The sequence below is a fragment of the Schistocerca gregaria genome, chromosome 8 (assembly GCF_023897955.1).
Source record: "Schistocerca gregaria isolate iqSchGreg1 chromosome 8, iqSchGreg1.2, whole genome shotgun sequence".
Classification (NCBI taxonomy): Eukaryota; Metazoa; Arthropoda; class Insecta; order Orthoptera; family Acrididae; genus Schistocerca; species Schistocerca gregaria.
This window is the reverse complement of record NC_064927.1, coordinates 98,079,028-98,106,445: the sequence shown is the minus strand read 5'-3', so window position 1 is coordinate 98,106,445 and position 27,418 is coordinate 98,079,028. Positions and strand designations below refer to the sequence as shown.

At 55.9% G+C, this 27,418-nt stretch overlaps 1 protein-coding gene across 1 annotated transcript in view; it reads left to right on the top strand.

Annotated features, from left to right (window-relative positions):
* The first annotated feature begins 6,352 nt into the window (after positions 1-6,352).
* LOC126285039 (uncharacterized) overlaps positions 6,353-27,418 on the top strand; it is a 38,516-nt gene continuing 17,450 nt past the window's right edge. The window contains exon 1 of the mRNA XM_049984362.1: positions 6,353-7,503. Coding sequence (XP_049840319.1) covers positions 6,353-7,503 — 1,151 coding nt within the window. The remainder of the gene's footprint in view (positions 7,504-27,418) is intronic.

Sequence of the window (27,418 nt, the reverse complement as noted above, 5' to 3'; positions counted from 1 at the left end):
GCTGTGGCGCCTGTGTCCGCGCGAGACGCGTGCGCGCCGCCTCTCTCAACATCCGTCCGCCGTCCGCCGTCCGCCGGCCGGCCCGTTTTTCGGCCCCCAGGCCATCCGTCAACCACCACTGCCACTGCCCCTGCCCCTGCCCCTGCCCGCCCCGCACCACACCACACACCGCTGCTTGCCCCGGCCGTTGCCACCAAAGGCGCCAACCGCAGCCCGCGCGCGCCAGAAACTACAGGGACCCAGCCGACCGACGAAAATCAGAGCAATTGGCCGGGAGGATCAAAAAGAGAGCTCCGAAAACCACCGTAGCGAGGCGTGGGAGGAAACGTTACGAGAAGCAGAAAGGGACCAGGAAAAATTCTGGAAATTTCTTAAAACTCGTAAACTAAACACGAAACATCTACATCTACATGGGGAAGGAACGACCCCACAGACCGAGCTGAAGCACTGGCGGATTCACTAGAAAAGGCAATTCCAAGCACCAGAAGCGGTAGATGACGAAACTGGTGACCACCAGGAAATGGTACTCAGAAGGGTAAAACCGCATCCTAAGTGCCCCGATCAGAACATCTTTCACAATCCAATAAACGCAGAAACCCCCGTATCTTATCACATCACAAACATACACACATCCTAAGAAGGCATCAGGCCCAGATTCCATCAAACCGCAACTACTACATCACCTACCTCCAGCAACTATCAATTATCTATCTAACATCAATATATAATGCTTGCTTCAGACTAAACTACTTGGAAACAGGCCCGAGTCATCACATTACCAAAGCCAAACAAGGACTTATTATTTCCGCAAAACTATAGGCCAACTTCCTTGGAAAGGTCCTCGGAAAGCTCATTCAAACTGAACTGAAGAAATTCAATTCTTAAAGGATAACAACATAATCATCGCACAACAATTCCGATTCCGCGAAGAACACAGCACCACCCACCAGGTGACCAGACTAGTCGAGCACATATGTCAGGCCAGAAACATTAGACACAGTACTGGAGCAGTCCTGCTTGACATTGGAAAAGCATTCGGATAACGCCTTATCTACAAGCTCCACCAGTACAACTGCCCCATCCACATTATTGCTTCTTTTCTCCGCAACAGAGCATTCTATGTCCATGTACCAGGAGCGGCAAGTAACACTAGATCCATAGAGGCTGGAGTCCCGCAAGGCTCAGTGCTGGGGCCCATTCTCTACTCAATATACACAAACAAACAGCTGGGAGGACACTTGTCACTATTTGCAGACGACACTGCAGTCTACCGCAGCAGTTCTAACCTGCAATATAGAGTCACAAAAATAGAGCAACACCTACAATCCATCCAGAAATGGGCTAACCAAAAAAAACAATAAACGCGGAGAAAACCCAAGCAATACAATACGATTCACATTCAAAAAGAATACCTCCTAACCTGCATATACGCCTCAGAAATAACAATCTTCCATGGTCAGGCACAATAAAGTATCTAGGCATCAAGCTGGACAAGAGGTTGACATTTAGAGACCATGTTACACACGTTTGTAACAAGGCTGCAGCAGCAATATTCAGACTGTACCCAATCATCAAAGGAAACAGAATAAATATGCGCGCCAAAAAGAAAATCTTCAAAACCGTCATAGGAACCAGCCATCACTTACGGCTCTGAAAATCTGGTCAATGGCCGCAGACACCAACATAACAAGAGTAAAAAAAAAGGGTGCACAACAAATACTTCAGAATTGCTGCTGATGCCGGCCGGTACCAGACAAACCGAGACATATACACAAACCATAACATACTCAAAATCCCGGAAATCATCCAAAGAAAAATCCATAAAGTTTTTTTTTTTTTTTTTTTTTTCCACCAAACCACGGATTCGAACCACCCACTCATCAGAAATCTGGGACAAAATCCACCCGACCCAAGAACGACATTTCCCATCACGACAAAACACCACAAACTACAACATACCATGATAAACAAAAATAAAATACAAACACCATAACACTCACTCAAACAACAAACATCTACACACACCCAAGAGACCCTATCATCCCATCATTTTGTTACCCAACATAATCAGACAGAAGGCAGGGATCAAGGACAGATCCGGTCCTTCGAGTACAGGGGGTAAAAAAAATACCCATCAGACCAGCTCGCTCTCTCTCTCTCTCTCTCCGTGCCGACGCTGCCCCGCACACGCGTTCGCGCTCGCGTTCGGCCGACACCACACGACAGGTCTTTGGGGCCCCGCCACTGCGCACACGCACGCCTCCTCCTCTTCCTTAGTTCTTTTTCGCTTTTCTTTTCTCCCCCGCCCCCCGCTCTCACCGCCACATCATCCCGCAACCCTTGGGGGATGTTTCCCAACATCAACGCGCCCCAATTCCACTCTCTGCCCGTGCCGCACTCTCCACTTTGCTTCTCCCCGTCCCCTACACACACGACTACCGAAACCCCGGTTGACACACCTTCTCGTAGGACAGGGGTGCGTGCGTGCGTGCGTGCGTGCGTTGTCTTGACGGTGACAGCAACAGCAACGGATCCGTCCATCCCATTCCCCCCCCACTCGGTAAAGAACCATGTTCAACCCACACTACACAACAAGGGGGGCACACACGAACGCGAAAGAAAGGGCAGGGCAGGGCAGGGCAGGGCAGGGCAACTATCTCTTCCTCAGAACCCACATATCACATCAACGAACGGCAGGCCAATTGCGGACTCAGCCGTGTCAGGCAAATCCAACCCAACCAACACCTCCCACGGAAACCCTGACACTGATCCAGCAGTACGTCCACATACATCGCCACACCAAATACGGGTGACGAGTGAGCAACAAATGGAACAATACACAACAAGGCTGACCTAATAAAAACTGCACGTCACGTCATACCTTCCAGACAGACGCAGTTCCGACGGGACGGCGGAACCGTATACGTACCTTTCAGCCACAACAACCGACCGACTGGACACGCCCGCGTCTCCAGCCAGCCAACCACCAGGGCCACACAGCCCGCAAGTTTCAGCGTCAACACTTCTTAACGTACGTTGCAAACTTTTCAAAACATTGCCACACACACACCACGAAAAGCGTCAACCTCTCTCACACTGGATACACTCAACACTTTTTGTCGGCGGAGCTTGAGGCCAACGGTTGACACACCCCCACCGGCCACACAGGTTTCCCTTTGAAAATTGCAGTGACGGAGGAGACGCGGCATTACGAGAGGGTTGTTTCCGAGAGCGCGAGCTGGACGGAGCTGCGGCGCCGCCGCCGAGGGGTAACGAACGCACGCGATGCCGCATGACAGCCCATCACCCAAAGTTTCACCCACAACTGCACACGTCGCACCCCCTTTTCGCGCCATACTAGTGTCGATCGTCAATTACAGCTCACGGTGTTCGCATTTGCCACTTGACGGGGGGGGGAAAAGAAAACAAAACAAACATCTGACACGCCATGTGTTTCTCTCTCTCTCTGTTATATCTAGGTCATTGGGCAGCCACTGTAAAAAAAAAAAAAAAAAAAAAAAAAAAATATTTTTACGACATGGTTGGGTAAGTGATTTAAAGACAACAATTGTAGGTCACACACCATAGACCATTTCGATAGTGTTCTTGTTCTTCTCTTTTTCCTTTTTTTATCGCTCAATTGAAATAAAACCTGGGGATGATGCAATGCTGCGATATGGCACAACCGTCGTCCATTGTACACAACTCGGGAACAAAAAGAAACCAATTCAGGGAACGTTCGTTCCTTCACAACGTTTCTTTCAACGCACTTGGTCTTTACCATCCTGTATATTCAACACACATTTCCTTTCATCAAACTAGGGCATTTCCATAACAGTTTGTTTCCGTTTCTGTGAGCACAATACTGCTTCTTCGACGTCATTTCACCATCTTAACTAGAGACAGACAACAAAATAGGAAAACAGGCCTTGAGAACCCCGTCCACCAAATTTCAGTTAGCACGGCATCCAAGATTCTTTTCCGGGGAGTGCAGTGCAGCTGACGCTGCTCAGACCATATACCGTCGCCAGTCTCACTCAACTCTTGCGCATTCAACCATTCTACGCTACGTGACAATGCAAAAATGAATGAATCAAACCCGCCCAGAGAGCGTCTTGTGCGAGGGGACACACGATATAGAGAACAACAAAACACACAGGGGACACCACCACAGTTGGAGAGAACGTTTCCACCACGGCAGCCGCGCCGTTACGCGCTTTTTTTTTTTTTTTTTTTTTTTTTTTTTTTTTTTTTTTTTCCTCCCCCCCACTGCACACCTCCGACACCACGGGAACGTTCACCGTCCCGTTGCCCTACACTGGCGTTTCTTTTCAACCCCCCACCCTATTCCTCGCTCCCCGGACATTCGACCGATCACAAAGTGCAACCTCTCGTTACCGTCGGGTGCCCCTCTTCATCCCCGGGGCGCCAACAACAAAACAAAAACACCACCGACGCCGTCGTCTCGCGTCACCTCACTCAACTGAGCGGAAAATACACGTACATCCAGAATGACGACACCGCCTCCACAAACAAAAACCAGACGTCAGACGTCAGGTCGAAAGAGGGCACCGTACGTCGTGGCGCGTGGTCTCCTAACTCACCTCGCGCGTACAAATACAATACAATGCAATGCGTGTCACCTCACGTTCACACACACCTCCACGCTCCACTTTTACGTCGCCCAACCAACCAACTAACTTAACGCACCCGCTCGGCGTAGAAGCAGCTGTAGGCGGCAACGTGTTTCTCACCCTCGCCACCAACGGTGTGACATCCGACAGTCGCGGTTTGCTTTCCGTTCCACACCTCCGGCCATACCATACAAAGGGGACAAAAAAAAAAAAAATATATCAAACAAGCCAACTCCAGCGATCCGCCCCCCTAACACCAACACGTCTCGAAACACCCACGCCCACGACCCGGCTGTGGCTAAAGTGCGTATCCCAACGTCACACCAAAACCAAAGGCGCCGGCGCCGCACCACACCACAAGCTACAGCTACAGCTGTGCCGCCCGTCCACCCGCTCACAACAACAACAACAACAACAATTCCGCCCTTCCCGCAAAGGCATTTTGGTGGCCCTGAAAAGGGCCGTTTTTTTTTCTTTTCTTCGCCGCGCCGCGGACGAGCCTCCCATTTCCAAGAGCCACCTCCTTACTTGGAGCTCGTGTACTTGGTCACCGCCTTCGTGCCCTCGCTCACCGCGTGCTTGGCCAGCTCGCCAGGCAGCAAGAGCCGCACAGCGGTCTGGATCTCGCGGGACGTGATGGTCGAGCGCTTGTTGTAGTGCGCCAGGCGAGAAGCCTCGGCCGCAATGCGCTCGAAAATGTCGTTCACGAAGCTGTTCATGATGCTCATCGCCTTCGAAGAGATGCCCGTGTCAGGGTGCACCTGCTTCAGCACCTTGTAGATGTAGATGGCATAGCTCTCCTTCCTCTTGCGCTTCTTCTTCTTGTCGCCCTTCGAAATGTTCTTCTGCGCCTTGCCAGCCTTCTTGGCGGCTTTCCCGCTAGTCTTGGGCGGCATCACGAACAAACAGGCAGGCAGGCACGCGCAGTCAGTCAGTCAAGCGCTCCGCTCCAGTCAGCGTCTCCCCACACAGTGGCACCCGCCGCACGCCGACGCCGCACCTTTACCAGCTCGCCCTGCTGCGGCCGCCGACCAATGGGGCGCGCGCGCAACCGGCCGCCGCACCCGAGCCCATAAAGGACCCCCACCCCGCCGGCGCCGGCATACGCTGAGCAGCAGCCGGTGCGAACGCACGCGTGTTATGCTACGCTAGTTCCACCGACCGCGCTGACTGTGAAGCCTTAGGAACCTCGCTTGCGAGGAACACTGCGGGAGCACCTGGTGAAATTCCTCGTGTAAGCCCCGAGTGAGAAGTGTCCCGGTTGTGTTCTTATTAGGACGCAAACGGGCCTTGTAGGGCCAGCGGGTTAAATTAGAGTTGCACAAGGCGGCACCCTGAGCTTTTTAGCGCCAGCGGGAGCCGTTGAGCAAATCGTCGTTGTGCCCAGCGAGTTGGAGCAGCGCCTTGGGAGTCGTAGCAGTTACTACTGCCGCGACGCGAGGCGCGTCTTCTTGTTGCCGTGGGCCGGTTTTCCGGCCGGATCGAGCGCCACAGCTGCCGCAGGGAATCTCCCTGCCCCCCCGAGAGTTAGGGCAATTGCGTGTCAGGGCCTGGAAGACGACCAGATCCGCAAGGAACTGCTCGCCGGTCAGTATACCCGCGCACGTCAGGCGTTAGGGCTGAGTGTTGGCCGGAAACGTGTAACGGTGACAACAAAGGCCGCACTCAGCAATCACTTGGCAGCCCTTGACTTTGCCGCCCCCACACCGCGTATAGACATGGAGGACTCGGTGGAAATCGATGTCAGGAGAGCAGGGACGAGCTTCACAGTGGAAAGGAGGGACCACAGGGGACTGGGCACCATACTACGCAACCCACTAATACAAAATGTGCTTCCACACCTCGACCCAGAAGACGAGAGAAAACTGATGCAGGCGGTCGTGCGAACAGAAAAACGTAGGGAAATGAGGAGAATGGAGCAAAAAAGGGAACAGATAAAACAGGAGACCAAATTCATCAGGGAAATAGGCAGGAAAGCAGACAGGAAAATTCTCCCAAAGACGACAGCCAAACTGCTCGTCAGGGAGAAAAGAAAGCGCGCGAAGTCACCCAAGCGCAAACCCGGAACATCAGAGCCTCTCCCCCTACTATTTGATACACACCCGACCACAGATACGGCGGACGAAGCTGCAGAGACGGCCACTCCAGGCCCAAGCAACGCATCTGCGGGAGAAACGATCGTGACGGACGGGTCTCCCGCAGAAGCGTCAACGCCAGCAGTAACAACAAACGAAAATCCCAAACCTAGCACGTCCTCCCTAGTACAAGACGCTACACACGACACGCAAGACGCACCACCCACGAACTCGCCCCAGAGCCCAGAGCCGGCACACGCAAACGTCACCGCAGCAGCCGAGCACGCGCCCGCCACAGCCGAGGAGCCGGAAGCTAACGGTACCTTCGAGCTGGCGCGGCGCACGGCCAAGGTCAAGCCGCCACCAGCCGCGGCCGGCACTGCCTGCGCCACAAGCAACAAATACGACGCGCTCGATGAAGACGCGCAAACACCCCCAGCCCCACCACCACCAAAGACACAACAAAACACGCAACATCCCAAACATGAAAGACTACCACCCATAGTCGCCACGTATCCAGATACATACAAAAAAATGTACGATCTTATCACTGCCGCCATAGGCGACGAACGCTTCCACGCAAAATCTGCCGGCGGTGATAAGATCAAAATCACACTGAAAACGATAGACGACTACAACACAACAAAAAACACATTAAAACAACACCATATACCGCACTACACGTACCCCACAGGCGCACAAAAGACTTTGAAAGTCGTCTTAAGAGGCTTCCCCACACGCACCGACCCCGCCGACATCAAGGACGCCATAACGGCGAAAGGATACGACGTAAGGTCGGTGCGCAAACAGGGCTCGAACAACAGAGACCCACTGTATTGTGCAACGTTAATCGACACACCACAGCATCGGAAGTTGTTCCAGGAGACCCGACTAATGGGCCTTGGAATAACGACCGAACCACTGAAACAAAGAGCTAGAGCACCACAGTGCTTTAACTGTCAAGTGATCGGCCACGTAAATTATTACTGCGACATGCCGCCACGCTGCGTGCGGTGCGCTGGAGGCCACGCGTCCAGGGAGTGCAAAATGTCACCCCAGGACAAGCCAAAATGCGCTAACTGCAGCGGCGCCCACACGGCCAGTTACCGAGGCTGTCCAGCACACAAAAGAGCCAAGGCCCGACAAACTGGGCAGATCACAAACACAAAAAACGTAAACCAAGCACAAACACGAAACAACACCAAAAAACCAACCAACACCACTCAAAACATGCAAACAGAAGACACCAAAACAAAAACACGAAACAAAGAGAAAGACGACAACACAAACACGCAAACACCCGGCACAAGCACACGAACACAGGACGCTACAAGATCCTATGCAAGAGCAGTATCCCCCACACAGACCCCCAAAGAAGAAACAACAAAGCCAGCAACAACAACACAAACAAGCAACTCACAAGACACACCAATACACCACTTCTCCCAAGCCCTGACGGAAGTAATCAAGCTCATGGACAAGCTGATGCAGACCATGACAAAAAACTTCGATAAATTATCCGCCGAAATTTCATCGGCAGTTAGGCCCTCGCAGCCCACTGCGACAACAAGTGTCACAACACCTCATCATGGCTAGGCCAGCAATTCAGGGTTTTAAACTATGCACGTTTAATGCCATGAGCCTCTTCCCCCAGGGTCTAGAATTCAGACAATTCCTGGCGGAAGAAGAAATAGACATATGCATGGTGCAGGAGACCAACCTGAAACCGGGAATCAGAGTTTCTGCACCAAACTACCTCTGCTACAGACGAGACCGACCAACTGCAGGGGGCGGGGTAGCAATATACATAAAAAGGGGGATTCCGCACCACCAGATTCATACGCCAGAAATGACACAGTTGGAAACAGTAGCACTAGAGGTACAGACATCCACAGGTCCGGTAACTGTGGTGTCAGCATATCGACAACCCAACACCCACAGGTTAGTTAAAGACGACATCGTCAAATTAGGACAAATTGGAGGCAAGCTGATACTTGGAGGAGATCTTAACTCCAAGCACTCTGACTGGAACTCCAGGAGGACGAACCAAGCTGGCCGACAATTAAAAAGCATCGCGCGCATCCACCACATGCACGTATGGGCCCCAGAGGAGCCCACACACTTTCCCAGAAATGGGAATAACCCGGACGTAATCGACGTAGCAATCACCAAAGGTCTCGCAGGATTCGTGACGGCGATTTCACTAAATAGAATGTCGTCTGATCACAATCCTGTTACATTCGAGATTGACGTGGGCGGCTGGCTACCGCCAATCCAGCGCCCAACCTCGTACAAACGCATCGACTGGGAAAAATTTCAAACACATGTAATGGAAGAATTCACCAACACCCCGCTCCCGACAGAGGACACCGAACAAACGCTGAGTAGTTTCACCGACACGGTCCTCCAAGCAGCTCAGGGCGCAACACCAGAACCCCCAACCCTTCCACCCCCCACACAGCGACTGCCACCCCAGCTGCTTGCCCAGATTAGGCACAAAAACAGGACCGCGAAGGAATGGAAACTTACGCGAAACCCGGACACCAGGAGGCTGCTCAATAGATTACAGAGAGAACTTAAGGTCGCGCTCACTGAGCACAGAAACCAGCAATGGTCAAACCGCCTTACATCTCTCAAAGTGCAGGACAACAGCCTTTGGCAAGCAACTAAGCAGTTCACTAAAAGACGCGCAAGGATGCCGCCTCTGCACGGCGAGAGAGGACTAGTGTTCAGCGCTCAAGACAAAGCCAACGCACTCGCCGACGTCTTCGAGAAGCAATTCACACCAGCAGAGGCGCAGGACCACGAACATGAAAGAATGGTCCGCAGACAACTAACCGCATTTCTGGCAGCAGACGATGACGTCGATGAAGTTCCACCTACCTTCTCAACGGAGGAGGTAGCGGTAGCCATCAAATCGCTGCCCAACAAGAAAGCCCCAGGTCACGATCTCCTCACCAATGAACTGCTTAAGCACCTGCCCCAGCTAGCGATAGAAAAACTGACAGAAACGTTCAATGAAATCACGCGATCACAAAAATTCCCGAAACAGTGGAAACACGCGGAAGTGGTCGCGATCGCCAAGCCTGGAAAAGACCCCATCTTTCCCCAGCACCATCGCCCCATAAGCTTACTCCCAACGCTGAGTAAGCTGTACGAGCGCCTCCTCTTAGTGCACATTGACAGGCACATAAAAAGAGAGAACATGCTCCCCAAATTCCAGTTCGGATTTCGCAACCAACACTCAGCACCCCAACAACTCATGCGAGTGGTCGAAGCCGCCACAGAAGCCTTTAACCGGAAAGGCTACTGTGGTCTAGTGCTGCTAGACGTAGCCAAGGCGTTCGACAGTGTGTGGCACACTGGACTACTGTACAAATTGTACACATTAGGTTTCCCTGGCCATGTCGTTAAGCTCCTGAAGAGCTACCTAGCCAACCGCACATTTTGTGTCAAAGTGGACACTGCGAGGTCCTCGAAACGCACCGTCAGGGCCGGAGTACCACAGGGCTCGGTGCTAGGCCCAGTACTGTATAACCTATACACGGCCGACACACCGTCTGCCCCACAGACCCATACAGCCCAATACGCCGACGACACGGCATTCTTCGCCGTCAGTACAAATAGGAGGGTGGTTACAGCGAGACTCCAAAACATACTACATCAGACAGAAGCTTGGGCCAGGAAATGGCGAATAACAATAAACGGGGAGAAAACACAAGCATTGATGCTCACCCAAAGAAAAGGCAAACGAAACCCTGCCCACCGCCTACGTGACAACAGACCACTAAGACTGCACAGACGTGACATCCCATGGAGGGCCACGGCCAAATACCTGGGTGTCACCCTTGACAAAAGACTGACTTGGCGCACACACATCGAAGACATTAGGAGGAAGACCAGCGCCAGACTCAACAACATTTACCCCCTCCTCAACATTGAAAGCAGCTTGGCGGCAACTACAGGAGTAAGGCTGTACTGTACGCTTGTCCGCCCTATCATTGAGTATGCCTGCCCAGTCTGGGGCTATGCAGCCAAATCTCACCTGCTGAGACTGCAGAGAGTACAAAATAGAGCACTCAGACGGGCAATTCATGTCAGGACGCGCTTCCCCACTGCAGACACCCACGAAGCAACGGAAGTGAAAGCACTAACCGAAAGATTCAGAGAACTCGCGGTAGCATTCTACCAAACCGCGAGTCACTCTGAAAACGACCTGATAAATAGCCTCGGGAATTATCCCACCGATAATCTCAAATACAGGAGGCCAAAGTGCATCCTACACTAAAAAACGATTAACAATCAAACACCAACAGACAACAGTGGTTTATTAAAAATCGCATCAAAAGTTAGGCCAAAATCAAAAAGTAAGGTGCATGACAAATGCAAAAACGAAGAACATACTTGTTTGGAGCAAATGTCAAAGGACAACAAACCTCCACCACAAGACTGCTCAAAGTCCGAGCATGTCAAAATATGCGTATGCGACCGGCGCCGGCACGCACTCCGCTGCTCGACTCGCTGCGGCTCGCACCGTTTGGGGCGTTGTGCTTTTCTTTCTCGCTTCTTTCCAAACTAGCCCATCGCCATGTCCGGACGCGGAAAGGGAGGCAAAGTCAAGGGCAAGTCAAAGTCCCGCTCAAGCAGGGCTGGGCTCCAGTTCCCGGTCGGCAGAATCCACCGCCTCCTGCGCAAGGGAAACTACGCCGAGCGCGTCGGCGCCGGGGCGCCCGTCTACCTCGCCGCCGTCATGGAGTACCTCGCGGCTGAGGTGCTCGAGCTGGCCGGAAACGCGGCCCGCGACAACAAGAAGACGCGCATCATCCCGCGCCACCTGCAGCTCGCCATACGCAACGACGAGGAGCTCAACAAGCTCTTGTCGGGCGTCACCATCGCACAGGGAGGTGTCCTGCCCAACATCCAGGCCGTCCTGCTGCCAAAGAAGACCGAGAAGAAGGCCTAAAAGAGAGACAGCGCAATCGGCAACCGCCGCGTGCTCCCTTGGCACGCAGCGCGCCATTTGCCGCCTCGGCTCAAAAAACAAAACACAATCGGCCCTTTTCAGGGCCACCACACAAACCTACGTCCAAAGCAGAATTCCAGTCGTTCGTCGCACCACTTTTCTCTCTCTCTCTCTCTCTCTCTTTCTGTGTACGGTTTTTTTTTTTTTTTTTTTTTTTCCTTCTTACACACACAGGCGCCGCCATCTTGTACACACGTACTTGGCCACCTCCTCCACTCCACTCCACGCACGCACAGTCTCGCGACCATTAACCAGCACACGTGGCGCACAACAACACACCTCAAAAATAACCCCTCGGCACTCAGCCGCGCCGCAACACACAGCCCATCCACCGACAAGAAGCATACAAGCAAAGAGGGAGGGGAAGGAAGGAAGGAGCTCACACAACGCAAGGGCACGCTTCCTTCCCTCCCAACCGCACCGCACACCACGTCAAAAAAAACTCCAAACAAAACTAAAAGGCCAAGTAGACTAAAAAGGAAAAGAAAAACCAGCAACACAGACTCTTTCGCACTTTTCAACTTCCGAACACTGTGGTGGCCCTGAAAAGGGCCGTTTTTCAATCTCTCTTTCCTTCCTTCGGTCTCACACCGCCTAACCGCCGAAACCGTACAGGGTGCGCCCCTGCCTCTTCAGGGCGTACACCACGTCCATGGCCGTCACAGTCTTGCGCTTGGCGTGCTCAGTGTACGTCACCGCGTCGCGGATCACGTTCTCCAGGAACACCTTCAGCACTCCGCGCGTCTCCTCGTAGATCAGACCAGAGATGCGCTTCACGCCGCCCCTGCGCGCCAGGCGGCGGATCGCGGGCTTCGTGATGCCCTGGATGTTGTCGCGCAACACCTTGCGGTGCCGCTTGGCGCCACCCTTGCCGAGCCCCTTTCCTCCCTTGCCGCGGCCTGTCATTCTTCTTCTTCAAGCGTCTCAACCACAATAATATAAAAAACAGAAAGCAAGGCAAGCTCCTCACCCGGCGCTAGCGAGTCGGCTACGGTTGTGGCGCCCAGCGCGCGCGCCGCCCCCCTATATAGACTCTGGGGCCCCGCGGCCCGCCCTCCCCTCCCCCCACCACCGCGCACCGAGGGCATATAAGCGCAGCACCGGGGCGCGCGGGCCCGTTGTCAAGGCAGCACCGGACGCCGTCGCGCACGCATATCCTCCACGCCGCATCCGCATCCGCATCCGCAGTAGCCATGGCCCGGACAAAGCAAACGGCCCGCAAGTCCACCGGCGGAAAGGCGCCGCGCAAACAGCTCGCCACCAAGGCGGCGAGGAAGAGCGCGCCCGCCACCGGCGGCGTCAAGAAGCCCCACCGCTACAGGCCGGGCACCGTCGCCCTGCGAGAAATCAGGCGCTACCAGAAGAGCACAGAGCTGCTCATCCGCAAGCTGCCATTCCAGCGCCTAGTGCGCGAGATCGCCCAGGACTTCAAGACCGACCTGCGCCTCCAGAGCTCCGCAGTCATGGCCCTGCAGGAGGCCAGCGAGGCCTACCTCGTCGGCCTCTTCGAAGACACCAACCTGTGCGCAATCCACGCCAAGCGAGTCACCATCATGCCCAAGGACATCCAGCTCGCGCGCCGCATCCGCGGCGAGCGCGCCTAAACCCGCACACCGCCAAACAAACAAAACGGCCCTTTTCAGGGCCACTAACGTCTCTCCGTCGCGAGCAAAACTTTGTCGGTCGCAACGACTAGTTCCCCACTCACTCTCCAGTCCAGTCGTCCCACCCCCGGCCCGGCCCGGCGCCGCCGTTTCCAAAAAAAAAAAAGCACCGCACCGGCCGAACCAAGTCGCAAGCGTCAATAGCGCCACCCACACAGGCCACGGCACAAAACGTGACGCCCGGAAAGCAAAGCAAAGCAAAAAAGACTATTCCAAAACCACCACCAAGACAAACAAACAAACGCGGCGCAAAATAAATAGGTAAAAACAATAAAAGTAAAATACACTTTATGTAACACCAACCGCGCGCCGCCGCCCACGCCCGCCAACGACCCCACAATCCAACCACCATCCACACATGAAACAAACAAACGCCAGCAAGCAAGACAGACAGACAGACAACAAGGCAACCGACCGACCACGACACGACAATCAACACCTTCCCGACGTGCTTTGATGGCCCTGAGAAGGGCCGTTTTTGTTTTTGTCCGGGACCGCGCGACAGCCTCTGGTTGCGCGCCGGCCACCAGGCGACGGTGTCAACCGCCAACCCTTCCCTGCCCTTTTTACTTCTTCTTCTTGGGCGAAGCCTTCGCCTTCGACGGCGTCGCCGTCGCCTTCTTCGGGCGCGGCGCCTTCGGCTTCTTCGTCGGAACCTTGGCGGCCTTCTTCGCCTTCGACGGCGACTTGGCCTTGGCCGGCTTGGCCGCAGCCGCCTTCTTCGCACCCGCGGGAGCGGCCGACGCCGCAGACGCCTTCTTGGCGGCGCCCGCCTTCCGACCGGTCGCCGCCTTCACGCCGCCAGCCTTCTTTGCGCCGGCCGCACGGGCCCCCTTCTTCTCCTTGCTGGCCGGAGCGGCGCGCTTCTTCTTCGCACCACCGCCGCCACCACGAGCCTTGCCGCCCTCGGCCGCCCCGCCGCCGGCGCCGGCAAGCTTGAAAGAGCCCGACGCGCCCTTCCCCTTCGTCTGCACCAGCTCGCCAGCCACGACGGCCGACTTGAGGTACTTCTTGATAAAGGGCGCCAGCTTCTCCGCGTCCAGCTTGTAGTGCGCGGCAATGTACTTCTTGATCGCCTGCAGCGACGACCCGCCGCGCTCCTTCAGACTCTTGATGGCGGCCGTCACCATCTCAGAGGTGCGCGGGTGCGCAGGCTTGGCGCGCGGCTTCTTCGCAGACGACGCAGACTTGGCCTTCTTCGTAGTGCCGGTGGCGGCGGGTGCCGCGGCAGTCTCGTTCGTAGCCGCCTGGTCTGCCATCTTTTGCTTGTTCTCTTTTCTTTTTTCCCCTTGGTTTCGCTTCCTTCTCTCCTTCGACGACGCACAACAGCGAGGGGCGCGCAGCAGAGAATAGCCGCGCACGCGCCTGGCCCAGCCAGTGTCGCGGGCGGGCGCGGACGGCCGAGAGAGCGGCCGCCACTCGGCGCGCCGCCGCGCCGCCGCGCCGCGCCTCCCGCGCTTGCTACCGCCCAACGTCCGACAGCCTGCGCGGAGCAGCCCCCAACCTGCGCCGCAACCACCCGCGCCATTCAAACCACCGAGGATGGGGCTACACACACCGACACCACGGTCGCCAACCAGTCGCCGCGGCGGCGCCGCAAACCACGGCCAAACTGCAGCCACCGCGCGCCACAGCCTGGGTCGGCCCGCCGAGAATCGCCGCCCCCGCCCAAATGCCGCCCCCACAGCCCCAGCCGACGACCCGCCACAATGGCCAAACCTTCGTCAAAACTCCCACACCGTCGCCGCGGCAGCCCGGCCACCGCGGCCGGCGCCACAGCCACACGAGCCGAGTCGTGCGGCGATGACGGCCGTGCACAAACGCACCTCCGCCGCCCCATCGCCTTCCGCCGTTTTCCCGATCGGCCCGCAGCCGTCGGGCCACGGCCGCGGGCCGTCCTCCTCCTCTCGCCTCGCCCGCCAACACCCACAGCCCTTCCAACACATTTTTCTTTTCTTTTTTCTTTTTTTTTTTTTTACTTTTTTACGATCGCCGCCTGCGCAACATGGCACCGGCCGACGGAGCGCCAACCCCCCCGCCACAGGCGAAAACAAAACAACGATAAACAAACAAACAAAATAAATTACCAGCCAGCCCCAACTACAGACACACCGAATCTGCCCTCACAGCCGACCTTACACGCCTCAACGTCAAAACAAAGGTGGTTTCTTTCTTTCAACGGTTACCTTACCTTAGGTTACGTCAGGTTAGGCTAAGAAGGCGTCAGGGTTAGGTTAAGCGTTGACGTGACGTCACGTCTTAACGTAGGCGTTAAGCTAAGGTTGCGGTCACGTACGTTAGGTTAAGGCGACTTGGGGGTTGGCCTAAGAGCTTAGGTTAGGTTACGTTACTTTAGGTGGCTGCGTTAAGGGGGGCTTAAAGAAGGTTAGGAGGTTAAGGCGTCGAGGCGGCCGCACCCCCTTAGCTGCTGCGGCTCGGCCACGCCACGCCACGCTTTGGGGTTTCATAAGGTCGCGCGGCGGGTCGTCGGCACGCCGCAAAGGACAAAACTGCAAGACGACGTCGAAAAACAAACAACAGGTAAAAAATAAATAAGTAAAAATAAACGACGCCGACAGGCGGGGATCAGCAGAACAAGCAGATTCCGGAGAGCGAACGAGACACGCACGCACACACACAAACCCCCCCGAGCCGAGAGAGCACAGAGCACCACCACGTGTCGGCCTCCGCTCACCCGACTCGGCTGGGCTGGGCTGGGCTGGGCTGGGCTGGCGGCCGGGCCGGATGCACGTACACGTACGGCTACAGCCACTACCCGTACACAGCCGCTCTTCACGCAACACCAGCCAAATGGCGCGCCCGCGGCTCGTCGCGGTCGCCGTCGCGGTCGCAACGCCACGCCGGCACACTTTCGGCACCACCGTTTTCGCGCGCACCGCAAACAAAACGCAGCCGACACACACAGAGAGAAAAAAAAAAAACACAGAGCGCGAGACGGGCGGCGGCGCACCTTTCGCCAGCCGGCAGGCAATCGACTCGCCCAGTACGACAAACGCGCACGCCACCCCACCCACCAACCAACCAACCAGTCGTCGTCGTCGTCGTCGTCGTCGTCGTCCCGAAATCAAACAAACTCTCAAAAGCACAGCCCCTGCTGCCAACGGACGCAGGCGCCACGCAGCTCCCTTCCCGCCACACTCGATTCGCAGCGCAACTCACCCGGCACACCGTCAAACGACGGGCTGGGCTCGCCGCATCGCCGCAACCTACACACCTTCCCCGCCACGACGCACAGCCCCACCAGACGCCCGTGCCGCAACGACACTACTGCACTACCACTACCGCACTACTCCTCTCGCCCTTGCCATACACGACACAACACGCCAAAAAGTGAAAATCCAAATACAAACAAAAACACCGCCCCCACGACCCAAACACATGCACGGCGCGCCAACACACGCGAGGCAAGGCACGCAGCAAACGGCGTCCCCTCCGCGTCGCGCCATCAACCTACACACACAAGGCAACCAACAACAGCCAGCCAGCCAGCCAGCCAGCCAGCCCCACTCTCACGCCGCAAAAACAGAAAACACACCGAAACCGCCAAACGCCGCACATTCGCGCTTCGCACTTACCACACACCTCTCGGCATCCGTTTCGCACACAACGACGCGACGCACAATACATCATCACGGGCTACGCACGCACACCGCGACCCACTTTCTTACGACGCCCTCGGCAGAGCACACGTGCCCACGCCCACACACAGTCGACACAACGACGCAGCGCGCAGCAGACGCGGCCGCAACACGTACCTCCCCGACGACGCGCCAACACCGCCAGCCACTGCTCACTCGCCCAAGCAACCCGTGCACACAACTGCCACACGCGTCCACCACGCCGCCGCCAACCACCCGCCCGCCAGGGGGCGCTCACGTCCGCGACAACAGCGCGGCACCGCCGGGCCGGGCCGGGCCGGGCCGGGCCGAACCGAGCCGAGCCGAGCCGCCGCCTCCTCTCCACTCGGCACGCCACGTCCTGCTTGCAAAACACATGGCTCGTCCCTCTGTACACACAACGCGCCTGCCTGCGGTCGCCGCCGGCATCTATCTACCTGCGCATCGGAGCCAGGCCGGCAAGCCCACACTTAAATAATGCACTTCACCAGCCAAACAAACCCACTCTTCCTTTCTTTGCACAGCGCATGCAACAGCAGCCCCAGGAGCCGGGCCCGCCGCCAGCGTCTCCTCCTCCTCTGGGCACAGCCAGCCAGCCGTTCCCACCGCCCCGCCCCTGCTCTGCAGAACAAGAAAAAACGAAAAAGTACCAACACACGCACCCAAAGCGTAAGCCAGACAAGACCAGCCTCTCCGAGGCCACACACACGCAAAAAAACAAAAAAACAAAAACACTACAACAGAATAAAATGAAAAAGAAAAAGCAAGCTGTCGCCTCGCCCCCGCCCGTCCCCCCACCCCACCATATTCGCCCCCTCCGCTTGTTTTCCTTTCTACAATTTCCCTCTTTTCCACCCAATATCCCGCCGCGGTTTACGGGCACCGGCCGATTTTGCGCCCGCCCACATGTGTGCCTACTCCCCACCACCATTCCCTCCGCAGCCCGCAGCCCGCAGCCCGCAGCCCGCTTTTCCCCCCCTCCCTGCCCACACCACACCACACCGACGGTGCTGACGTCGACACGCACCCAAGACAGGGGCCACGACCGTCTTTTTTCCTGGGCCCATCCCCGCACCGCACCTCCTTCCAATCAACGCTGTGGCGCCTGTGTCCGCGCGAGACGCGTGCGCGCCGCCTCTCTCAACATCCGTCCGCCGTCCGCCGGCCGGCCCGTTTTTCGGCCCCCAGGCCATCCGTCAACCACCACTGCCACTGCCACTGCCCCTGCCCCTGCCCGCCCCGCACCACACCACACACCGCTGCTTGCCCCGGCCGTTGCCACCAAAGGCGCCAACCGCAGCCCGCGCGCGCCAGAAACTACAGGGACCCAGCCGACCGACGAAAATCAGAGCAATTGGCCGGGAGGATCAAAAAGAGAGCTCCGAAAACCACCGTAGCGAGGCGTGGGAGGAAACGTTACGAGAAGCAGAAAGGGACCAGGAAAAATTCTGGAAATTTCTTAAAACTCGTAAACTAAACACGAAACATCTACATCTACATGGGGAAGGAACGACCCCACAGACCGAGCTGAAGCACTGGCGGATTCACTAGAAAAGGCAATTCCAAGCACCAGAAGCGGTAGATGACGAAACTGGTGACCACCAGGAAATGGTACTCAGAAGGGTAAAACCGCATCCTAAGTGCCCCGATCAGAACATCTTTCACAATCCAATAAACGCAGAAACCCCCGTATCTTATCACATCACAAACATACACACATCCTAAGAAGGCATCAGGCCCAGATTCCATCAAACCGCAACTACTACATCACCTACCTCCAGCAACTATCAATTATCTATCTAACATCAATATATAATGCTTGCTTCAGACTAAACTACTTGGAAACAGGCCCGAGTCATCACATTACCAAAGCCAAACAAGGACTTATTATTTCCGCAAAACTATAGGCCAACTTCCTTGGAAAGGTCCTCGGAAAGCTCATTCAAACTGAACTGAAGAAATTCAATTCTTAAAGGATAACAACATAATCATCGCACAACAATTCCGATTCCGCGAAGAACACAGCACCACCCACCAGGTGACCAGACTAGTCGAGCACATATGTCAGGCCAGAAACATTAGACACAGTACTGGAGCAGTCCTGCTTGACATTGGAAAAGCATTCGGATAACGCCTTATCTACAAGCTCCACCAGTACAACTGCCCCATCCACATTATTGCTTCTTTTCTCCGCAACAGAGCATTCTATGTCCATGTACCAGGAGCGGCAAGTAACACTAGATCCATAGAGGCTGGAGTCCCGCAAGGCTCAGTGCTGGGGCCCATTCTCTACTCAATATACACAAACAAACAGCTGGGAGGACACTTGTCACTATTTGCAGACGACACTGCAGTCTACCGCAGCAGTTCTAACCTGCAATATAGAGTCACAAAAATAGAGCAACACCTACAATCCATCCAGAAATGGGCAAACCAAAAAAAAAAAAAAAACAACAATAAACGCGGAGAAAACCCAAGCAATACAATACGATTCACATTCAAAAAGAATACCTCCTAACCTGCATATACGCCTCAGAAATAACAATCTTCCATGGTCAGGCACAATAAAGTATCTAGGCATCAAGCTGGACAAGAGGTTGACATTTAGAGACCATGTTACACACGTTTGTAACAAGGCTGCAGCAGCAATATTCAGACTGTACCCAATCATCAAAGGAAACAGAATAAATATGCGCGCCAAAAAGAAAATCTTCAAAACCGTCATAGGAACCAGCCATCACTTACGGCTCTGAAAATCTGGTCAATGGCCGCAGACACCAACATAACAAGAGTAAAAAAAAAGGGTGCACAACAAATACTTCAGAATTGCTGCTGATGCCGGCCGGTACCAGACAAACCGAGACATATACACAAACCATAACAAACTCAAAATCCCGGAAATCATCCAAAGAAAAATCCATAAAGTTTTTTTTTTTTTTTTTTTTCCACCAAACCACGGATTCGAACCACCCACTCATCAGAAATCTGGGACAAAATCCACCCGACCCAAGAACGACATTTCCCATCACGACAAAACACCACAAACTACAACATACCATGATAAACAAAAATAAAATACAAACACCATAACACTCACTCAAACAACAAACATCTACACACACCCAAGAGACCCTATCATCCCATCATTTTGTTACCCAACATAATCAGACAGAAGGCAGGGATCAAGGACAGATCCGGTCCTTCGAGTACAGGGGGTAAAAAAAATACCCATCAGACCAGCTCGCTCTCTCTCTCTCTCTCTCCGTGCCGACGCTGCCCCGCACACGCGTTCGCGCTCGCGTTCGGCCGACACCACACGACAGGTCTTTGGGGCCCCGCCACTGCGCACACGCACGCCTCCTCCTCTTCCTTAGTTCTTTTTCGCTTTTCTTTTCTCCCCCGCCCCCCGCTCTCACCGCCACATCATCCCGCAACCCTTGGGGGATGTTTCCCAACATCAACGCGCCCCAATTCCACTCTCTGCCCGTGCCGCACTCTCCACTTTGCTTCTCCCCGTCCCCTACACACACGACTACCGAAACCCCGGTTGACACACCTTCTCGTAGGACAGGGGTGCGTGCGTGCGTGCGTGCGTGCGTGCGTGCGTTGTCTTGACGGTGACAGCAACAGCAACGGATCCGTCCATCCCATTCCCCCCCCACTCGGTAAAGAACCATGTTCAACCCACACTACACAACAAGGGGGGCACACACGAACGCGAAAGAAAGGGCAGGGCAGGGCAGGGCAGGGCAACTATCTCTTCCTCAGAACCCACATATCACATCAACGAACGGCAGGCCAATTGCGGACTCAGCCGTGTCAGGCAAATCCAACCCAACCAACACCTCCCACGGAAACCCTGACACTGATCCAGCAGTACGTCCACATACATCGCCACACCAAATACGGGTGACGAGTGAGCAACAAATGGAACAATACACAACAAGGCTGACCTAATAAAAACTGCACGTCACGTCATACCTTCCAGACAGACGCAGTTCCGACGGGACGGCGGAACCGTATACGTACCTTTCAGCCACAACAACCGACCGACTGGACACGCCCGCGTCTCCAGCCAGCCAACCACCAGGGCCACACAGCCCGCAAGTTTCAGCGTCAACACTTCTTAACGTACGTTGCAAACTTTTCAAAACATTGCCACACACACACCACGAAAAGCGTCAACCTCTCTCACACTGGATACACTCAACACTTTTTGTCGGCGGAGCTTGAGGCCAACGGTTGACACACCCCCACCGGCCACACAGGTTTCCCTTTGAAAATTGCAGTGACGGAGGAGACGCGGCATTACGAGAGGGTTGTTTCCGAGAGCGCGAGCTGGACGGAGCTGCGGCGCCGCCGCCGAGGGGTAACGAACGCACGCGATGCCGCATGACAGCCCATCACCCAAAGTTTCACCCACAACTGCACACGTCGCACCCCCTTTTCGCGCCATACTAGTGTCGATCGTCAATTACAGCTCACGGTGTTCGCATTTGCCACTTGACGGGGGGGGGAAAAGAAAACAAAACAAACATCTGACACGCCATGTGTTTCTCTCTCTCTCTGTTATATCTAGGTCATTGGGCAGCCACTGTAAAAAAAAAAAAAAAAAAAATATTTTTACGACATGGTTGGGTAAGTGATTTAAAGACAACAATTGTGGGTCACACACCATAGACCATTTCGATAGTGTTCTTGTTCTTCTCTTTTTCCTTTTTTTATCGCTCAATTGAAATAAAACCTGGGGATGATGCAATGCTGCGATATGGCACAACCGTCGTCCATTGTACACAACTCGGGAACAAAAAGAAACCAATTCAGGGAACGTTCGTTCCTTCACAACGTTTCTTTCAACGCACTTGGTCTTTACCATCCTGTATATTCAACACACATTTCCTTTCATCAAACTAGGGCATTTCCATAACAGTTTGTTTCCGTTTCTGTGAGCACAATACTGCTTCTTCGACGTCATTTCACCATCTTAACTAGAGACAGACAACAAAATAGGAAAACAGGCCTTGAGAACCCCGTCCACCAAATTTCAGTTAGCACGGCATCCAAGATTCTTTTCCGGGGAGTGCAGTGCAGCTGACGCTGCTCAGACCATATACCGTCGCCAGTCTCACTCAACTCTTGCGCATTCCACCATTCTACGCTACGTGACAATGCAAAAATGAATGAATCAAACCCGCCCAGAGAGCGTCTTGTGCGAGGGGACACACGATATAGAGAACAACAAAACACACAGGGGACACCACCACAGTTGGAGAGAACGTTTCCACCACGGCAGCCGCGCCGTTACGCGCTTTTTTTTTTTTTTTTTTTTCCTCCCCCCCACTGCACACCTCCGACACCACGGGAACGTTCACCGTCCCGTTGCCCTACACTGGCGTTTCTTTTCAACCCCCCACCCTATTCCTCGCTCCCCGGACATTCGACCGATCACAAAGTGCAACCTCTCGTTACCGTCGGGTGCCCCTCTTCATCCCCGGGGCGCCAACAACAAAACAAAAACACCACCGACGCCGTCGTCTCGCGTCACCTCACTCAACTGAGCGGAAAATACACGTACATCCAGAATGACGACACCGCCTCCACAAACAAAAACCAGACGTCAGACGTCAGGTCGAAAGAGGGCACCGTACGTCGTGGCGCGTGGTCTCCTAACTCACCTCGCGCGTACAAATACAATACAATGCAATGCGTGTCACCTCACGTTCACACACACCTCCACGCTCCACTTTTACGTCGCCCAACCAACCAACTAACTTAACGCACCCGCTCGGCGTAGAAGCAGCTGTAGGCGGCAACGTGTTTCTCACCCTCGCCACCAACGGTGTGACATCCGACAGTCGCGGTTTGCTTTCCGTTCCACACCTCCGGCCATACCATACAAAGGGGACAAAAAAAAAAAAAAAAAAAATATATCAAACAAGCCAACTCCAGCGATCCGCCCCCCTAACACCAACACGTCTCGAAACACCCACGCCCACGACCCGGCTGTGGCTAAAGTGCGTATCCCAACGTCACACCAAAACCAAAGGCGCCGGCGCCGCACCACACCACAAGCTACAGCTACAGCTGTGCCGCCCGTCCACCCGCTCACAACAACAACAACAACAACAATTCCGCCCTTCCCGCAAAGGCATTTTGGTGGCCCTGAAAAGGGCCGTTTTTTTTTTCTTTTCTTCGCCGCGCCGCGGACGAGCCTCCCATTTCCAAGAGCCACCTCCTTACTTGGAGCTCGTGTACTTGGTCACCGCCTTCGTGCCCTCGCTCACCGCGTGCTTGGCCAGCTCGCCAGGCAGCAAGAGCCGCACAGCGGTCTGGATCTCGCGGGACGTGATGGTCGAGCGCTTGTTGTAGTGCGCCAGGCGAGAAGCCTCGGCCGCAATGCGCTCGAAAATGTCGTTCACGAAGCTGTTCATGATGCTCATCGCCTTCGAAGAGATGCCCGTGTCAGGGTGCACCTGCTTCAGCACCTTGTAGATGTAGATGGCATAGCTCTCCTTCCTCTTGCGCTTCTTCTTCTTGTCGCCCTTCGAAATGTTCTTCTGCGCCTTGCCAGCCTTCTTGGCGGCTTTCCCGCTAGTCTTGGGCGGCATCACGAACAAACAGGCAGGCAGGCACGCGCAGTCAGTCAGTCAAGCGCTCCGCTCCAGTCAGCGTCTCCCCACACAGTGGCACCCGCCGCACGCCGACGCCGCACCTGCTGCGGCCGCCGACCAATGGGGCGCGCGCGCAACCGGCCGCCGCACCCGAGCCCATAAAGGACCCCCACCCCGCCGGCGCCGGCACGCACTCCGCTGCTCGACTCGCTGCGGCTCGCACCGTTTGGGGCGTTGTGCTTTTCTTTCTCGCTTCTTTCCAAACTAGCCCATCGCCATGTCCGGACGCGGAAAGGGAGGCAAAGTCAAGGGCAAGTCAAAGTCCCGCTCAAGCAGGGCTGGGCTCCAGTTCCCGGTCGGCAGAATCCACCGCCTCCTGCGCAAGGGAAACTACGCCGAGCGCGTCGGCGCCGGGGCGCCCGTCTACCTCGCCGCCGTCATGGAATACCTCGCGGCTGAGGTGCTCGAGCTGGCCGGAAACGCGGCCCGCGACAACAAGAAGACGCGCATCATCCCGCGCCACCTGCAGCTCGCCATACGCAACGACGAGGAGCTCAACAAGCTCTTGTCGGGCGTCACCATCGCACAGGGAGGTGTCCTGCCCAACATCCAGGCCGTCCTGCTGCCAAAGAAGACCGAGAAGAAGGCCTAAAAGAGAGACAGCGCAATCGGCAACCGCCGCGTGCTCCCTTGGCACGCAGCGCGCCATTTGCCGCCTCGGCTCAAAAAACAAAACACAATCGGCCCTTTTCAGGGCCACCACACAAACCTACGTCCAAAGCAGAATTCCAGTCGTTCGTCGCACCACTTTTCTCTCTCTCTCTCTCTCTCTCTTTCTGTGTACGGTTTTTTTTTTTTTTTTCCTTCTTACACACACAGGCGCCGCCATCTTGTACACACGTACTTGGCCACCTCCTCCACTCCACTCCACGCACGCACAGTCTCGCGACCATTAACCAGCACACGTGGCGCACAACAACACACCTCAAAAATAACCCCTCGGCACTCAGCCGCGCCGCAACACACAGCCCATCCACCGACAAGAAGCATACAAGCAAAGAGGGAGGGGAAGGAAGGAAGGAGCTCACACAACGCAAGGGCACGCTTCCTTCCCTCCCAACCGCACCGCACACCACGTCAAAAAAAACTCCAAACAAAACTAAAAGGCCAAGTAGACTAAAAAGGAAAAGAAAAACCAGCAACACAGACTCTTTCGCACTTTTCAACTTCCGAACACTGTGGTGGCCCTGAAAAGGGCCGTTTTTCAATCTCTCTTTCCTTCCTTCGGTCTCACACCGCCTAACCGCCGAAACCGTACAGGGTGCGCCCCTGCCTCTTCAGGGCGTACACCACGTCCATGGCCGTCACAGTCTTGCGCTTGGCGTGCTCAGTGTACGTCACCGCGTCGCGGATCACGTTCTCCAGGAACACCTTCAGCACTCCGCGCGTCTCCTCGTAGATCAGACCAGAGATGCGCTTCACGCCGCCCCTGCGCGCCAGGCGGCGGATCGCGGGCTTCGTGATGCCCTGGATGTTGTCGCGCAACACCTTGCGGTGCCGCTTGGCGCCACCCTTGCCGAGCCCCTTTCCTCCCTTGCCGCGGCCTGTCATTCTTCTTCTTCAAGCGTCTCAACCACAATAATATAAAAAACAGAAAGCAAGGCAAGCTCCTCACCCGGCGCTAGCGAGTCGGCTACGGTTGTGGCGCCCAGCGCGCGCGCCGCCCCCCTATATAGACTCTGGGGCCCCGCGGCCCGCCCTCCCCTCCCCCCGCCACCGCGCACCGAGGGCATATAAGCGCAGCACCGGGGCGCGCGGGCCCGTTGTCAAGGCAGCACCGGACGCCGTCGCGCACGCATATCCTCCACGCCGCATCCGCATCCGCAGTAGCCATGGCCCGGACAAAGCAAACGGCCCGCAAGTCCACCGGCGGAAAGGCGCCGCGCAAACAGCTCGCCACCAAGGCGGCGAGGAAGAGCGCGCCCGCCACCGGCGGCGTCAAGAAGCCCCACCGCTACAGGCCGGGCACCGTCGCCCGGCGAGAAATCAGGCGCTACCAGAAGAGCACAGAGCTGCTCATCCGCAAGCTGCCATTCCAGCGCCTAGTGCGCGAGATCGCCCAGGACTTCAAGACCGACCTGCGCTTCCAGAGCTCCGCAGTCATGGCCCTGCAGGAGGCCAGCGAGGCCTACCTCGTCGGCCTCTTCGAAGACACCAACCTGTGCGCAATCCACGCCAAGCGAGTCACCATCATGCCCAAGGACATCCAGCTCGCGCGCCGCATCCGCGGCGAGCGCGCCTAAACCCGCACACCGCCAAACAAACAAAACGGCCCTTTTCAGGGCCACTAACGTCTCTCCGTCGCGAGCAAAACTTTGTCGGTCGCAACGACTAGTTCCCCACTCACTCTCCAGTCCAGTCGTCCCACCCCCGGCCCGGCCCGGCGCCGCCGTTTCCAAAAAAAAAAAAGCACCGCACCGGCCGAACCAAGTCGCAAGCGTCAATAGCGCCACCCACACAGGCCACGGCACAAAACGTGACGCCCGGAAAGCAAAGCAAAGCAAAAAAGACTATTCCAAAACCACCACCAAGACAAACAAACAAACGCGGCGCAAAATAAATAGGTAAAAACAATAAAAGTAAAATACACTTTATGTAACACCAACCGCGCGCCGCCGCCCACGCCCGCCAACGACCCCACAATCCAACCACCATCCACACATGAAACAAACAAACGCCAGCAAGCAAGACAGACAGACAGACAGACAACAAGGCAACCGACCGACCACGACACGACAATCAACACCTTCCCGACGTGCTTTGATGGCCCTGAGAAGGGCCGTTTTTGTTTTTGTCCGGGACCGCGCGACAGCCTCTGGTTGCGCGCCGGCCACCAGGCGACGGTGTCAACCGCCAACCCTTCCCTGCCCTTTTTACTTCTTCTTCTTGGGCGAAGCCTTCGCCTTAGACGGCGTCGCCGTCGCCTTCTTCGGGCGCGGCGCCTTCGGCTTCTTCGTCGGAACCTTGGCGGCCTTCTTCGCCTTCGACGGCGACTTGGCCTTGGCCGGCTTGGCCGCAGCCGCCTTCTTCGCACCCGCGGGAGCGGCCGACGCCGCAGACGCCTTCTTGGCGGCGCCCGCCTTCCGACCGGTCGCCGCCTTCACGCCGCCAGCCTTCTTTGCGCCGGCCGCACGGGCCCCCTTCTTCTCCTTGCTGGCCGGAGCGGCGCGCTTCTTCTTCGCACCACCGCCGCCACCACGAGCCTTGCCGCCCTCGGCCGCCCCGCCGCCGGCGCCGGCAAGCTTGAAAGAGCCCGACGCGCCCTTCCCCTTCGTCTGCACCAGCTCGCCAGCCACGACGGCCGACTTGAGGTACTTCTTGATAAAGGGCGCCAGCTTCTCCGCGTCCAGCTTGTAGTGCGCGGCAATGTACTTCTTGATCGCCTGCAGCGACGACCCGCCGCGCTCCTTCAGACTCTTGATGGCGGCCGTCACCATCTCAGAGGTGCGCGGGTGCGCAGGCTTGGCGCGCGGCTTCTTCGCAGACGACGCAGACTTGGCCTTCTTCGTAGTGCCGGTGGCGGCGGGTGCCGCGGCAGTCTCGTTCGTAGCCGCCTGGTCTGCCATCTTTTGCTTGTTCTCTTTTCTTTTTTCCCCTTGGTTTCGCTTCCTTCTCTCCTTCGACGACGCACAACAGCGAGGGGCGCGCAGCAGAGAATAGCCGCGCACGCGCCTGGCCCAGCCAGTGTCGCGGGCGGGCGCGGACGGCCGAGA